Raw genomic sequence first — 16935 nt, 5'->3', positions numbered from 1 at the left:
TTATGTGGCATAATCTCTGTGATTTTGCCACTCCACGAAGTGTTTGAATGAATGGAGGCAGAAGCATCAACAAAATGAGGTGAAACATGGTCTGTTGCTTGTTAGAAAAATGGTTTTAGTGTTATTTTGTTACAGTGATGAACAGACTACAGTGATGAACCACCTGCCTCCTGATGAAAGCTGAGAACTGAACATTTTAGTTTGAGTGTAAGGAACATTTTCAAAAGAAAATTTTGATGGAATCATTGGGTAGCATAACATTAAAAGCTGGGTTATATCAGGATTGCTATTCTCATTGTGTAGAGTTAGCAATTACAAGAAGACAAAATAATACTGAAAGGTTTGAAATGCTTCATTGCAGGTCTGTCAGCCGGTTCCTGTTAAGAGAGCACCATATACAGGTCTGGTCTCAATTACACCCATCGCACCAAAATAATAGCTGCATTCCCAAGGCTTGGTTCTTGCAGGTAACTGTCTATTTTGATTAGTGAAAACTACTTTACTTAATGCTTCTCTGAAATTTCAAGAAAAGAGCAGCAGGCCTTCTGACATGTGACACGCTTGTCTGAAATGAGCCCTCTCATAAAAATGAGTGGCAGCTCGGGTATGGAAAGCCTTTTTCCAATTGGAACCCCATATAAAAATTTCCACTGAGAGCACAAATGAATTTTAACTGTGAAACTGAGAAATGGGTATGAAGGCCCACAGAAAAGCTGAGCTCAGTTAGGCCATCCCTTTTGAAGCAGCAGGAGTAAAAGTACAAGCCTTAGGCTTGCAATTTTACAGAAAAGCCAGAAACAGTTTGATGTAAAAAAAATATATTCTCTAGTGTTCCTTTCTTACAGACAATAAATCTCCAACAATTGAGCTGTTTGGGTTAAGCTGAGAGATCGGTATTGCAAGGACAACATCTGTCTTCATGCAGTAGAGGTGCTGCAGTCAAAGCCAGCCGTGATCTGATGGATGGCTGAGCTGCTATAAGGCTCAGAGCTGCTAACAGTGCAGTAACACCCAGCATCATCCCCTCCCTCTTCACCAGTGTCCACAGTGCACAGCCTGGTTATTGACATTCCCTCAAATCTGTAAGCCCTGGTGCTTGGTACATCCTTCTCTGAGTTGATTTACTTGACAACCCAACAGAAAACAATTAGCTTCCTTTTTCTGGGTTAGTTTTCTAATCTCACACTTTAACTGTTTACAAGCTGCAGAAATGCTTCAGGAAAAAATAAAAGAGCTAGGTATGACCTTCAGAAAGCACAACTGGGGCATGATGCTGCTGTATGCCAACTGCAGCTGAAATATTTTTCTGCTACAGTAGGGGGGTTGATTATATGGGTCGGGGGTATGATGAGAGGCAGTAAGCATGACAAAATCCAGGCTGAATTTTTGTGTGTATATAAATACCAACAGTGAGATCAGCTAGCTTGAGAAATAAATTCCCAATAGATGGATGTAAAGCCCCAGTTCACACCTCACATAAAATGGGTCTGTTCTTGGTTTGTTCTTAATTAATGAGGACAGGAACAAATCTGCAGTGCTGGGAGGGTGAAATTAGCTTTTCCACATTTCATTGTATTATTATTTTAAAGCACCCTCACAGGGAAATTCATCTAGAGCATCAGTAGCAGCAAAAGAGTGCAGCGTGCTATTTGTTTTCCTATGTCATAAGGGAGAAAGCTTTTGTAATAGAGAGGACTAAAGGCTAAAGCTGCAATAGAGTGAGGGAGAAATAATCATTCTTTCTAGCTCCTAGCACTCTTTCTCTATTATTACCTCTCTGAGTGACAAATTGCAAAGCAGAGATTTTCTTTTGAAAGATTATATCATATTGTGTTTTTCTTCTCTGTAGATAAAAGCAAATGAAAATGACCCTGCTGTCCTCACCAAAGCAGTGCATGCTGGTTCCAACAGTCAGCTCACAATCAACTTTGCAAGAGCCAGCATGAAACACCAGTAACCAATAAACATACTGGGCTTCCTGCATGAATGTTGTCTTGCAATTTCTCTTTAAAAGAAACTTTATTATTAGAGCTGGAAACTCTTTATAGAAAATGGCATAAAAGTAAAATAATAATTACAGTTATAATGTGGCAGCATGTCTGTAGGTTCTTAAAAGTGGGTAGATTTTGAGGCAGTTCTTCTTAATATTTGTCTTTAGAGGGTATCAGTTAACTTAATAAAATAAAAGCAATGAGCAGTGGCCTTTAAACATATTGCCGACATTTTTGCTCTGTTAGCTCACAGGAGATGAATGCTAATTTGGTAGTTCATGTATTAGAAAGATCTCTGTATTTAGAGATGCAGAGAATTCTCATACCACGTACTGAATTTGATTTTTCTTTTCCCCTTTCCAGAAGGGATCAGGTACAGAAAAATGTTGATTCAGGGGAACTGTCACTCTTTTAGAGCTGCTGGTACATCTCCCTACCCCTGTCTTTAAAGGAGTTCTGAATACTGCCAACTACACAGCCAAGTGTTTATTGTTATGATCAAGTGTTTACTTTGTTATACCCTATGGAAATCTATGCTAATCACACTGGTGAACTCATGTTCTGGCTTTATGGAGGGACTCACACTCATAACTTAAAGGCTTATGAAGTGAGGTTACCAGGGCCAGAAAATAATGCTTTTTTTTTTAATTGAAAATGTGAGTTTATTCCCAATGTAAATTGTACTTTAGTGGGGGGGGGGGTCTGTTTGTTTTATTGGTTGTTTTTTCTAGGATGGGATTTTTGATGAAAAAAAAAAAACACACAAAACAAAACAAAACAAACAAAAAAACCATTAGTTTAATTTATCTCATTTCTTCTTCAAGAAATTCTTAGAAGCTTCTTCTTAACCTGCATGGTACCATGTCTAGACAGGTTTTGAAACCTAGAATTCTGTTTAAAGTTGCACTTTCACATGCAAGAGCCCTTATTTTTAAGCAGTTGTCTCTGGGAAATATTTATGAGAGAAATGAGGCCAACAGAAAAACATCTGTACAGGGATTTTATTGTCCCGCATGTAGAAGTGTTATCCCTAGTTTCATGCCTAGGACCACAGCACTACAGCCTGTACTTCTGTGCAACCCATAGGTCAAACAGACACAGAAGGAAATTCATCTTTGTAAGACACACACACAAAGGATATGATCATTACTATTATTTTTTTAACTTGACGGTGGAAGGCAGACTTGTAGTTCCTGCTAGATCCATAGGCATGCAATGCTGTATGAACTTGTAGAAGAAACAAACTCCTACTGTAGCTCGGTACTTCTTGTGTCTCTAAATAGCAAGAGATTTTTCTTTGTAAGATGATGGAGGATAATTGTGGAGATGTTCAGAAAGAGCTAACACAGGTTCCCAATTCTCAGGTTGTCTTTAGGGTGACAGAACAGCAGAACTGGGCATCCAGCACAATCACAACTGTTACAATGCAGTGGGGTTCATTGCTCTGTGTAGACTTCCACAGTGCAACGGCTTTTGTCCTAGTTTGTTGTCTAGTCTCTCTTTGTAATCAACAAAGAGAACAAGGTGCTGCTCTACTCATCTCTGTAGCAAGATCTAAAACAGACTGGATGAACCTGCTCAGAGTTGTTCTCCTCTGGGATGAGATGAGTAGTTTTCTTGCAATGCCAATTTGTCTACACTGATTACAAAGAGGATACAGCATGAGGGATCTGCAGATGTCTACCCTGCAGCTGCCTTTCACTCGCCTCATCTTTGCCTCTCAGAACTGGAACTTTCTAGTAATAAGGATGCCTGGCTTATGTTTTGTTTCATCAAGAATGCAAGAAATTTGAGAAGAGGAAAGGGGAAAAATCAGATAGGAGAAAAAATACATTTCTACTTCTAATGGTAATCTAAATTTGTATGAAGTCTTTCCTCTGAGTCTTCAGTGTTTAACAATTATTAGAGCCTTGCAATTGCATGGTATACCTGTGAGACAAATAAATATAATAATTGCCCACTGATGAGAACTATGTATGCTCAAAGCTCTGAAATCATTCAAGAGATTGAAAATGTGTAGTTGCCTGTTGTTTAACATCCAGTGTTGGCTTAAGTGTGTTGCTCAAGGCCACAATGACTCAATTATCACAGAAATGAAACCCAGGAGTAAAGGCTGCCAGCCCTTTGGATACCGTGGATGTGCCCAGGACTTTTAGATGTCCTTTGGGCTCTCGGGACTTCTACTGAGATGAAAGTGATACAAAAAACTGCAAATCATTACAGCCCAAAGGAACAAAGGTAGTGATTTTTCTAAAAACAGATGTTTTCACAGTATGATAGCAGCAAGTAGTTTTATGAGTTATATAAACACCAACAATGTAAACTGAGCTTTCTAAACTATGAAAGTATGTTAACCATGGAAAAAGTACATTATCTGTTAAGGTTTCCTACGTATTTTTATTAGATAAGAAATGAGGAAGCTTCTCCCTGTACCATTAGCAAAGAGTTACTAATCCCTGTGTTGTTATTTTCTGCTCTGTATCATGGTTTATACTCTTTATAGGGAGAATCCTTTGGATTTTGTTCTTAACAAATGCCTACTATTCAATTGCAATGACTGTTTTAAGTATTGTGCAGGTGTGGAAAAAATTACCAGCATATTGTGAGCTGAATTTACACCAAAACATCTGTTTTATCTACACATCCCTGGGCGCAAAAAGTTACTGAGGCAAGTCAGGTTTGTGAAATTCATGAGTATTTATTTTTGCCATGGCACATGCTGGCATGTTCTTCCAGACACTACTACCAAAGTTAAGACTGTCACACTTCAAATCCCTGCAGTCTTCGTTCTTCTTCCACTTATGGTGGGGACACTATAACAGTGGAATCTTCACTGGGATATAATTTTGGAACTCCCCAGGTCTGTATTCCAAGACACCAGTAATGATTGATAGCAGAGCCAAAATAGTAGAACATTTTTTTTTTCTGGTAGATGTAAAGTTAATTTAGAATGAAATATGATTATAAAACACATTTATGTCAGCACAGTTCCTTAGCTGAAGCAGTGGAAGGAGCACTGAATGGTTTCTCAGTCCTGCCTCAGTTTCTGTACCCTCTCAAGACTTCTGAATTTGTCCTACAACCTCATCTCAGCTGTCACTTGCAAATTACATTTGCACAAAATTGTGCTGGGTCTGTGCTGTAACTGTTCTCCTAAGACCACGGCTGCACCACAGTGGCTTGGAGAGCTGGTTTAGAGATGACTTCTGCAGCCCACACAGTTTCCTCGGGCCTTTTACAGAGAAGTAAAACAATTGCTTTCCTGCAGATGTTTGAATCCTACCTCATTTAGGCACATTCCTCAGCTGTCTTCAGCTATTACTGAGAAAAAAGTTTGATTTCTTTTATGCTTCTTTCTGTCCCTTGGTCACTCAGCTAAAATAGACTATCTCTGATTGCTTTGAGAGGTGGCATTGCTACCTTAAAAACCCTTTTCTCTGAAGCATTAGATCTCAGGATAGAGGAGCTGGGGATCAGTTTTGCTAAGGCTGAAACAGAGAACAACCTTGTCTCTGCTTGGCACTTCTCATTGGTATTCTGGTGGTTTCCCTCTGTTCTTGTACAGAAAGGTTAAGATTCAAATACTTTGTAATGGGAAAAAATATATATAAATGTATGTATACGTGTATATATATATATATATATATATATATTTTGTCACTCTCCCCAGCCAGCCAGAAATCTGGGATCTTCAGTACCCCGTTCTCTCTAGTAATGATTCTCAGGGTGGAAATAGCACTTGAGGAGATCTGATCCTGGCACAGCTGACATTGTTTTCACCCCCACGATTTTCCAGAAATCCTCCTATGGCCAGCATGGGTTTATTACCTGCTTCTCTGCTGTCTGTCCTTGCATGGCTGGAAGAGCTCACGGCTGCGGCACAAGCACCTGCACCTGCAGCACGTCTCGCTCCTGCCTGAAACACCAGCAGCAGACAGCAGCAAAAATACTGGGGTGTAGCTTTACTGAGCCGCTGGAGGGCAGGGCGGGTATTATGTATCCGAAATGACATGAGGAGGAAGCTACCCTTACGTACAGCAGCATGCATGAAGCCTATTCACATATTTTGAGGTCTGCGGTCATTAAGTCGACAGTAGCATCCTCATTATCAGGCTTTATTCCATCAAGAGCAAACAGTGATCCTTTGATCCTCACTTTCCCCCTTTTGCGATGTAAAACATAACTAGAAGAAAGGGTTTGACTATTCTTTTCTTATTCCTTATATGATGAAAACCAAGTGAATCAGTGTCACAATATTGACAGAGCAGGGACCAGGGTGAAAGCAGTTGTAAACCCAGCATCCTCTGATTTAGCACACACCCAGCTGCACACATGAAATGCTGTAACAAAATTTACACTTTCATCTTAGCTACGAAGGAAGCCAAATTTGGGGTATGGGGTGGTAATGAGGAGAGTTCCATAAGCACAGAGGTTGATAAGAAATGGCCTTGTCAGTGTTGTGCATCAGGAGGGTCAGGAGTGCTAGCATGTCTCTCTGAATTATCTTCACAAGACAATCAGGTCAGCCCTTCATTAATTTTGCAAACCAGATTTGATCCAATTGGTGGATTTTTCACAGTAAATCAAACAACATCTACACTAGTGAATGGTGTTTTAAAAGGAAGTTGAGTTCTGCTGTGAGCTGGGGGAGGAGAGGGATAAATGAGTCAAAAGTCAAATCCAGACTTCTCCTCGGACTTCTGAGTGCTGGTGGTGTGTGATACATTTCTGAAAAGCCCTAGAGAGGTGGTTAGAGAGAATGCCCAGTAAGAGGAAAGACGTCAAAATTTTCCATTAAGCCTATAAATGAATAAATAAAGCCCTTAATTTCAAATGTACCTGTAGTTCACTTTTGCTCAGCAGAAAGAAAAAAATATATTTATGTTTTTTATCTGTGGAGAACAATGATCTACTGGAGCAGAAGAGAACATGGCAAATGAGGAAAGAGGACTCTGAATGACGAAGACAGGGGAACAGAGCCAAAATAAAATGCAGGAAATGTGAGGAGAGGGTAGGCAAGAAGAGGAACAGAAATAATTGTGGAACTGAAATAGTTGCGGATGGAATACTGTCTTTTTATTGTAACTTGTAGACCCTTTTTTTTCTTAAGAAAAAAAATGAACAATGTAATCATGTGGTTTAGGATTATGGTAAACAGAGAGGCTGAAGGGAATAGCTGAGCAACATGCAGAGGAGGCAGCTGAAGATAAACAAGACACCATACTTCTCAAGCTCACAGGACAGAAACAAATGGGAGAAAAAATAAATACTTTTTAAGGCCCGTAGAGAATGAGAAGCATATCAGTGTGTAACGCCAGTGGAAAGACAGGCCTGCCTTTTCATCTGCACAACTAGAGGACCTCAGCTTAGTGGGTATTTCCTTCTCTCTTCTCCACCACAGAGCAGCTGAAGGAATAGATTTAGTGCTGTAGGTCAGGGCAAGAACTGTTCTACCACTGTGATGAATCCTAATGTCTTCAAGGCCCTGAAGGCAAATTTGGTTTAGAATTGAAAAATAATGTGTGGAATACACCATTTTTCCTGGTACCCCAGGTTTAAGGAGATGGCGAAGAGCAAACCTGTCTCCTTTGCCTGCCATTCAGCTCACCTTCAGCACACAGGTGTCTACTCACATGTATACGCGCTGAGGCAAAGAGTACATTAGGCCACACCAGTGCCTAACTCCATTATGAGTGTAATGGTGATATTTGTGAGATGACGTGTTAGTGCTGGCACAGAACATTCACAAATTAACAGAAGTTTCTGCAGTGGTTTTTGCTACGGTCACAGAGTCAGAGAGTGGCTAAGGCTGGCAACCACCTCTGGGGATCATACGCTCCAGCCCCACCACTCTGAGTTGCTTAGGGCCATTCCAGTTGTGTTCTGACTATCTCCAAGGATGGAGATTCCATAACCTTTCTGGACATGCTGTCCAGTGTTTGACCACTCTGAAAGTAAAATTATTTTTATTATGCTTAGGTGATGTCCCAGTCATCTTCCTCACCATTATATTTAGAAACAGCTTCCAGGGGAAGCAGCTCCAACACATTCCCAGGGGATGAGGTGAGGCTGAACAACCAGTTATTTCACAGATATTCTACTTGCCCTTCTTGAAGACTTGCTTTCTTCCAGTACTTCTTGCAGATCACCACAACCTTTCAAAGATAACTGAGAGTGGCCTCACAATGACACCAGCCAGCTCCCTCAACACCCATGGGTGCATCCTAGCGGGTCCTATGGACTTAAGTGTGTCCAGTTTGTTTAAGTGCTCCCTCACGTGGTCATCTTCCACTGACAGTGAGCCTTCCTTGCTCCAGACTTTGTGTTTTTCAGTTTTTCATGCGGAAAATAACTTCTGACACTTGCTGCTAGAAAGTTTTAAAGTCTTTATTCATTCAGACAATAGAAGTGTCTATCAATGGCTGTCTTGGCACCATGCACTTATTACAGAGGAACAGAGTTTGCTAATCTTATGCAACCTAAAGAAGGAAGTTGGCAGTGGCTGAAAATCAAGAATACGCTGTATCTTGGGGGGAGTTTTAGCTTTACATTAAAACTCTGGTACCGTTTCAGTAAACTATTCCTATGCCTTTATGATTTTCCATTTTTATGCTATAGGAAGGTTACATCAACAATGTTAGTTTAAAAGGCAAAGGACTTAGTATTGGCTCAGTTTTATTTCTCTGAAATCAATGGTGCCTTTAGCACCATTACTAAGCCAGTTTTTGTCACTTCTGCAAATTCCTTCAGACTGCAAAATTCAAAGCATTGCTCATCTCTGCTTGTATGTCCTTACACCTCAAAACAAGCTTGTTTGCACCCACTGCACCTGATTCCTTTGTATTCTCGCCCTTATGAGCTTTCTAGCTTCTGCCCATGACACATTGCCTCTCTCATTATGATCAAAGATATGGGACAATCTGCACTAGTGCTACAGTCTACCAGCATGTGAAAGTTGGAGACTAAGACCAAGTGCGGAAGTCAGAAGGGGAGACTAGGGTTAGAAACTTCTGAGAGAAAAATAGGAAAAATTAAATGGGGGAGCTGAGGCAGGGGGGAGAGTTCAGCTGAGGTAGGAGACTGACAGGGCATAGAGCATTGGCCTTGTGGAAGAGACAGCCACAGTGTCTGGAACAAGTGTATAAAGCCAGGGATGGGAAAGAAGCATATAAGTCCACTAGGTGAAGTTCTTGGCCAGCCCAAAAGCAAGTGGACAGCCTCTGCTTTGTCTTCCATTTTCAGTGTCTGGCAACTGTGAAGACAAACCTGCTGCTTCCATCATGTTCTCTGTTAGCTCAAACAAAAGAGGTTTGTTCTGTAGTCCTAGAAGTTCCAAGCTCAATTCCTTCCAAGCTTCCAATTCCTTCTGCACGAAAACACAAACCCTCCATGGCTATCTAAAGAACCAGACAATGCAGATCCCAAGCTGAAAAATGACTATTAATGCAACCCAGAGCTCTCTGTGGTGGAGAGCACACTATCTCCTGTGGCTTCTTTTCCAAAGTTTTCCAAAACACTGCTGACCATTAGCCTGTGATCCTATTTTTATGCTTTAAGATTGAAATACTTCAGGAAAATACTTTCAAGAATGATGGATGCAATGCACAGGAACCTGTGGAGCTCCAGCATCTCAGCTTTATCGAAAGATTCACTTTGTCTCTTTCACACCATATTGTCATGTACCACAGTCCTTTCTTTCTTCCTCACAACCTCTCTTGCCTTGAGTATTGGAAACCAAAAGTTGACCTGAAAAGACGGAAGTACAACGCTAAGACATAGTATTACTGAGTTAGAGATCACCCAGACGCTAGCATCCTGTACAGTCAGTATTGAAATCTATTAAAAACAAATAAAAGAAAAAATATGTATGTGTCTGCAGGTGTTTGCCTGAATTTACCATAAATATATGCATGTGTATTTATATTTCCATTACTGCATATGTACATATATGTACGGGGTGAATGTTTTTGCAGGCAAAATATTATATATTACCTTCCATTTTGCTAAATAACAGCAACTTTCTCAACATTAAGGGGCTTCTCTCAAATGCCTTACGTTTCCTGACCAGACTGTAGGAATACTTTTTGTGCTGGAGGTGCTTATCATACATTCATGAAAACCAAGTTTCTCCTCTGGAGAGCTCTAAGTCTGAGGAGTATTTTCTTGCCAGCACATGGCCATTTGGGTGCATCCATTTTGTGTCTGATGCATGTGTGTTGAAGGGCAGAAACAAACAACCATGTGATATAAGCTTACAGATAGGCAAGCCGTCTGGCCTCTGGCCTCTGCAGGCAAGCACTGGGGAAAGTCTATTAGCACGTAATTGAAGTTAAGAAGTGTTTAAGTACTTCCTGGATATGAATCTGGCTATAATACTGAGCAAAGGAGACTTTTTTTTCCCTCATGCTGATGGCTTACCGTTTTAGCAAACGCATTCTTCGCAGTTTTCTGTTGTAGCTTTGCTCTTTTCTTGAGTAATTTTGCATGCAAATAATGTATCCGTTTTATCTCAGCATCAGGATAGAACGAGGTTGACACAAGTATTTTAAATTGGGTCAGGAGGCCAGAGAATAACCCAGAAAATATTAAGAAGAAGATGATGATTCCAAGCTGGATCCATGTCGTGGAAAGATAGAGCTCTGGTTGAGGGATGCAGTTGTGCTTAAACAAGGAGATCTTGAAAGGATCGTTCTTTACAATAAACTCTCTCACCCCAATGATGAAGCTGTTCTCATTCCTCTGCACAAGAAAAGGTAAAAAAGAGAGTTGATTATAGTACAGGTTCCCTCCTTTTTTCATATTTCTCCTATTGGATATTCAGATTTCCAAAGGACCATTAATTGCTTAGTACATCCATTGTCTATGAAGGACTGCTCATAACAATATATTAGCTATTTTTAAAATGTTTCAGACTGCACTTTCACCATTTTTCTTGGCACATTGTTTGGACTGTTAAGAACTTACCTTCTAAGTGAATCCGGCAGAAAAAAAAAAAAAAAGAAGCTTATCTGGTTGTAGTGGCTTAATATTTTGTGGTTTTTATTTTGTATTTTTGTATTTTATATTAATATTTAAACAACCTGGTCTAGTGGAAAGTGTCCCTGCCCATGGCAGGGGGTTGGAACTAGATCTTTAAGGTCCCTTCCAACTCAAACCATTCTGTGATTCTACGGTTCTGTGAATACATTCCCACTCATGAATCTGCTCAGATCCTCTGTTAGAGGGTCATTCTTTCTTCCTTTGCTCCTTCTGAGTAAAACAGCAGCATAGAGCATGTTCATTCCCTTGGTTGTGGCTCAGTGTTTGATCAGCAGTCCTTCTACATCCACCTACATAGGTGCTCTGACTACAGGGTTATCACACAAAGCCACCTCTCATGTGCTATTAGGAGCCTTTGCTCAGAAGAGCTGATGTCTTGCACTGCTTATAGACTGAAATGCTGAATGAGAGGGACTAAATATTGCTGCTGGGACCAGTATTTCATACTGGCAGGTGGCTTTCTGCTCAGTGAGTAGGAACCCTGAGTCATCCAGCCCTCTTCTCTGATCATATCTGGGGGATACATAGCTCTTCCCTGTGGCTTCTCTAACCACCTCAGAGAGGCCATTTACTTTTGTTAGGAAATTGTTAGATAAACCAGGACCCAAAAGTATGCCGCCCATGTGTTTCTGGTGGAAAAGTAAAGGGAAATAGGCCATGTCTCGTTCCAATCTATCTCATTCCTTTGCATTCCTTAACTAAACCAATGTATAAGCAAAGAAAAACTGCATTAGGAACTCAATATGAAGCAGAGTACAAATACATGCAGATCTTAACTCTTCGTACCTATAATAAATATCTCAGGACACTGCTGAGTCTGTCCTGCTCACCCAGGCAGCTTTTTAGGCTCTTCCTCTGATATCAGTAACCCTGAGGCTTGTTATAACAAATCTGTGAAGATTAAATTTTATTTTTCAATGTGACTAGCTTTCAATGGGGAACTAGAAACTATCTGATGATGGCATAATTTTCTGGGTTTGGAGACAGTCAAGCAGTTCTCCCCATGAGTGAACACTGCACATAAAGCAAATTCATGGTACAGAACTCATGAATCAGCCCGGCAGGGTCAGGATCCAACCCTACATCAATGAGTGGTGGGACTCAGTTCCTTCTTAGCCCTGACTGGGATCACACTCAAGGCTTTTCATGATAATGGACTGTCCTCCAGGTAAGGACAGAAACACGGGCAAAAACACATACAGAATACACAGAAGATAGCTGAGGCTACAGTAAGCTGCTTAAGGGTCTATTCAGTTGTTTGAATACCTCCAGGGATGGAGACTCTACAACCTCTCTCAATCTGGTCAAGTGTCTGATCACCTGCACAATAAAAAGGTTTATTCTTACTTTGAAATGGAATTTCCTTTAATTTGTGCACATTGCTTCTTGTTCTTTCACTGGGCACCACTGAGAAAAGCCTAGCTCCCTCTTCTTTACACTCAAACTCCATTAAGTATTTATACACATGGATAAGTTGCCCCTGAGCCTCCTCTTCTGCAGGCTGAGGAGACCCCTCTCTCTTGGCCTGTCCTCGTATCACAGATGCTCCAGTCCTTTAATCATCTTCATGACTCTTAAATCACTCCAGTATATGCATGTTTCTCTTGTACTGGGGAGCCCAGAACTGTTCACACCACTCCAGAGGGGTCTTACCAGGGTTGAGCTGAGGTAAAGGACCACCTCCCTCAACCTGATGGCAGCACTCTGTAATGCAGAACAGGATAGCCCTTTCTCTGCCACAGGGGCACATTATGAGCTTGTGGTCAACTTGATGCCCACTAGGACACCCAGGGACATTTTCTGCAAAGCTACTTCCCAGCCAGTTGGCCCTCAGTATGTATTAGTGCATGGGGTTGTTCCTTCCCCAAGGAATACAAGACATGGCATTTGCCTTTGCTGAATTTTGTGAGGTCCCTGTTGGCCCATTTTTCTAGCCTTTCCAGAAGTGGCAGCAGAACCATTCCTCTGAGTTTAATATTATCTGTAGATATCTGTGACTATGCTTTGTCCCTCCATTAAGGTCATTAATGAAGAGGTTTAACAGTATAGGTCCCAGTATCACCCTCTGGGGAACACCACCGGTGACTTTGTACCATTAACTGGAAACTTGAGCCCAGAAGTTCAGCCAGTTTTCAGTCCACCTGACTCACTATCCACTTATCTACAGCATGCTTCATCAGTTTGTCAGTGAGGGTGTTGTGAAAGACAATGTTGAAAACCTTACTAAATGCATAATACACTGTTATTTGCTGCTCCAGACTTCCCTCTGGTCTCAGAGGCCTGGGACTGGTGAAGGTCCTCCTACTAAAGGCAGAGCTGAGGAAGGCATTAAGTACCTTGGCCTTTCCCATGCCCTTTGTTACCAGGATCCCTACTGCACTTAGCGGTGGGACCACATTTCCCCTACACTTTCTTTCACTGCTGGTAGACCCATAAATCCTTCATGCTACCCTTCACCTGCCTTACCTCTTTCAGCTTCAGGTGAGCTTTGGCTTTCCTGACCCCATCCCTGCACAATCAGACAGTGTCTCTGTATTACGCTTGGGTCCCCTGCCCCTGTTTCCACATCCTCTATGCTTCTTTTATGCATTAGAGTTTTGTCAGGAGCTTGATTACCTGCTTGTCAGGATGGGCCTTTCTTGAGCTTGGAGGAGGTGAATTTTGAATATCAGTGAGCTCTCCTGGACCCTTCTTCTCTCAAGGAATATATCCCAGGAGATCAGGACCATTTCCCACATCTGGTTTGGTTATGCTAGAGCACAGCTGCTGTGTAGCAGCAGGGTTTGTATGAAGGGTAAAGCCCCCTTGGCATGCATAGCAATCTGTCCTTACAATATATCTCACATTAGACTGATTGAGGAAGTGATGTGAGCTTTTCTGCTTTGCATGGTCATCTGACCTCTTCAGGTTGGGTCTGACCTACACATGCTGATCAAAGAGGTACAGTCAATCCAATGGTTTTGCACCTACTTTCTTTAAAGTCTGGGTATCAATTAGAAGATGGCAATCTCTGCCCTTTAGGAAGCAAGTGTTTTTCCACTGTCACAACCTGGGAACTCTTGTCTTATGTCTGCCATACAGATTCTGAATTTCTCCACTATTTGTTAATGTAGAATTGTTCAATAATTTAAATTTTATCCCATGGGAATGTTTGATATTTTGATATGTCATAAAAATATCAATGTCTGAGTTATGCCAGAACCTGGCCGAAGACCTGACTTCATTTCAGCTCATTTCAGCAGGTCACATTTGCCTGAAGTGCTCCCATGTCTCGAGCTTCCTTCTGCTTCATGGTTCAGTCCCAACCAGATGAACACACCAGGACCAACAGTCTGCCACAACACAGAAAGCAAAGCCTGGAACGGTTTAGTTGTGTGTCATAGAAAAAGTGGTCTGTATGAGGAAGCCAGCTCAGAGACACAAAATATCACATACACAAAAGTGAGGAAGAGACTCTCTCTGCCAATGGCCTGTTCTGCTAACCTGTAATTTTGAACAATGCCCTTATTTCATTTAGAACCTTAGGAATCTTACTTTCTGGATCTGCTTTTGGCAGATGAATTTTGGGGGATGGGGAGAAATGAGGATGAATCCTTGTTATTATGAGGTCTAAGAGGAGGTAGTAGAATGTTACGTAAGAAAAGATTGATAGAACAAAAATATATATCACATTGTATTACATATATGCATTTGGGAAAAGCTTTAAACCTGAACTTTCAAGCTCTCAAAGGGGGCAGCTTTCCTGTGCCCACACAGCATCACACACGTCACCCACTCCAGTGCTGGAATTTCCTGCTGGAGGTATTCAGAGCTGGACCAGACAAGATCCTGAGCAATCTGATCTGACTCTGAGACTGGCCCTGTTTTGAGCAGGAGGTTGGTCTACATGGCCTCCAGATGTCCCTTCCAACCTAATTATGGTTCTCTGTGCCACTGCTGTTCCTGCTAGAGAAATCTTCAGATTTGGCAATACGTTATTATTTTGTGTGTATGCAGCCATGCCTTCTGAAATGATGATCTCTTCACATTGCTCAGCTAAGGAAGGGCAGGCATCTCTTACACCAGTGCTACAGTGGTATTTTGACTTTAAAAGTGGTACGTCACAAATATCTGCATTGCAAGCTTCCAATTTTATGTTTCTGGTCTTCTCCACACGTATATAAATATTAAATCCATTCTTCCCATTTTAACCGTTCTCTAGAAATATGACGACAATTTCAAGAGTGCAGAGATTTGTCTGGTTATATACAATACACATATCTATAAAGGCAATGGCCCTTTTTGAAACAAATTATGCATTACAGTGTCATGGAAGAAATGACAGTTCTTTGGCTCTGCTTTTGCTTCTGCAGCTGCTGAAAATGAAGGAGAAATTTTCAACACCAAGCTAAACTGAGAAATACAAAGTACTGATAAGTACTTACTTGCTGAAAGAGGCTGAGCTGAATCTCCAGATCTGGTAATTCTTGGAGATGTTTATTCACAGAAATAATTAGCCAATAAAACAAATAATCTACTGCAGCAAACAGAAGCCAGATGCAAAGATGAACAATTACAGGGAGAAAAAAATACTGTATGTGTTTTCTCTCCTTCCTTGTGAGGCAGAAAGATGGAATTATCACATAATCTTTTCTTTCTTTTTTGCTAAGTGGCAGAAGGCCTGGTCTTTGCTGTTGCTTTTGAAGCTCATCAAATGCAATGAACTGTTTTGTGATATAAGTATTCTTAAACTTGACACCATGAGAGCCCACAAATTTTTTGATAAAAAGGGCAGTTCCAAAAGAAACTAGAAAAATCCCTACTATAGGCAATACTTTCTGGCCTATATAGGGCAATATAGTCAGCATAAAAGATATCTGGTTAGCAACTCTTTGGATTTCTTGTTTTGTGTCATTTAGCTCTTGTTTCAATGCATCATCTAAAATTGAATAAGATGATGTAAACTCATGATTTAGCAACAGTATATCTTCAGGCAGTTCAGTGGAACGCTTGGCCTCCTCATAAATCCATTTTATTGCCTCAACATAATATTTTATCAAGTCAAATTGCTCAAACTCTAAATGGCAGGTTATACTGTCTGCCAGAACCTTCAGGTTGTGAAAAATATTTTGGATATTGCCAGCCACCACGACACCTGTACCAGCAGTAATAAGGGTGTTTCTTCCTTCTCGCAGCCCACAGGAGAGAAGGAACAGGGTGCTGAAGCAGCGCAGGTGCTTGAAACAGCAGAGCGCGACAGAAAGTGAGATCCAGATGAGGCCAGAAATCAGTAAGGGACCCAGAGGCTGTTGAGCCAGGGAGAAGCGGATGCCAAGGAAGAAGAGAAGGCTTGAAAGGAAGCCAACTGCAGAGCAAACAGCAAAAAGCTGCATCAGATACTTCCAGCCTGGCTTCCTTTCTGATACAAAAACTCTCCAGACATTCTGGGCTGTTGAGACAAGTGCTCGCATCTCCTTCTGGTAGCGCCTGACACTGTAGTGGCCAAAACTGGAAAGAAAGGAAAACAAAAATATTGTTAGTTACAGGGTGACTCTATAGACAATAACATGCATTTAACTGACTGACTGCTTCGAGTTACGAAAAATGCAGGTCTGACACGTGGGGTCTGAACTGCCCCGCGTGAGTCCCAAATCTTAGTCCTCAGTGTCATGTATATATATATGTAAGAGATGATTATAAAAGTTATTGTATCTTTTCAATGTGTTTTTGTCATTTTAGGTTACCTAGACTACCTCAGCCCTCAGTGCTTCCCCTCAGATGCTTGCTTTGCTTTACAGTGGCACCAGAAAGGCAGAAAGGGGAGCGTGGAAACTCCCCATAGGAGAGTCTCCCCATAAAACCCCATGCAGGGCAGTGTGGCTTGGACCTTTGGGGAGCAGCGAAATCGGGGGAGCAGCATATGAAC

The 16935-nt window shown here is 41.3% G+C and overlaps 2 protein-coding genes across 4 annotated transcripts in view; one reads left to right on the top strand and one right to left on the bottom strand.

Annotated features, from left to right (window-relative positions):
- Nucleotides 1-1983, top strand: part of DPYS (dihydropyrimidinase) — a 33993-nt gene extending 32010 nt beyond the window's left edge. The window contains exons 9-10 of the mRNA XM_035546421.2: nt 362-467; nt 1850-1983. Coding sequence (XP_035402314.1) covers nt 362-436 — 75 coding nt within the window. The 3' untranslated portion in view covers nt 437-467; nt 1850-1983. The remainder of the gene's footprint in view (nt 1-361; nt 468-1849) is intronic.
- Nucleotides 1-16935, bottom strand: part of DCSTAMP (dendrocyte expressed seven transmembrane protein) — a 30700-nt gene that overhangs the window by 8582 nt on the left and 5183 nt on the right. For 2 of the 3 annotated variants that reach the window (XM_035546424.2, XM_035546422.1), the window contains exons 2-3: nt 15455-16517; nt 10410-10730 (exon numbers count right to left, since the gene is read on the bottom strand). In XM_035546424.2, coding sequence (XP_035402317.1) covers nt 10410-10730; nt 15455-16480 — 1347 coding nt within the window. In that variant the 5' untranslated portion in view covers nt 16481-16517. Of the gene's footprint in view, nt 1-8363; nt 9738-10409; nt 10731-15454; nt 16518-16935 lie in introns of those variants that run through there. The other variant, XM_035546423.1, reaches the window with a different exon arrangement.

Source organism: Cygnus atratus, chromosome 2 (genome assembly GCF_013377495.2).
Source record: "Cygnus atratus isolate AKBS03 ecotype Queensland, Australia chromosome 2, CAtr_DNAZoo_HiC_assembly, whole genome shotgun sequence".
Taxonomy (NCBI): Eukaryota; Metazoa; Chordata; class Aves; order Anseriformes; family Anatidae; genus Cygnus; species Cygnus atratus.
Note: the sequence above shows the minus strand (reverse complement) of the source record. Positions and strands in the feature narration are given on the sequence as shown.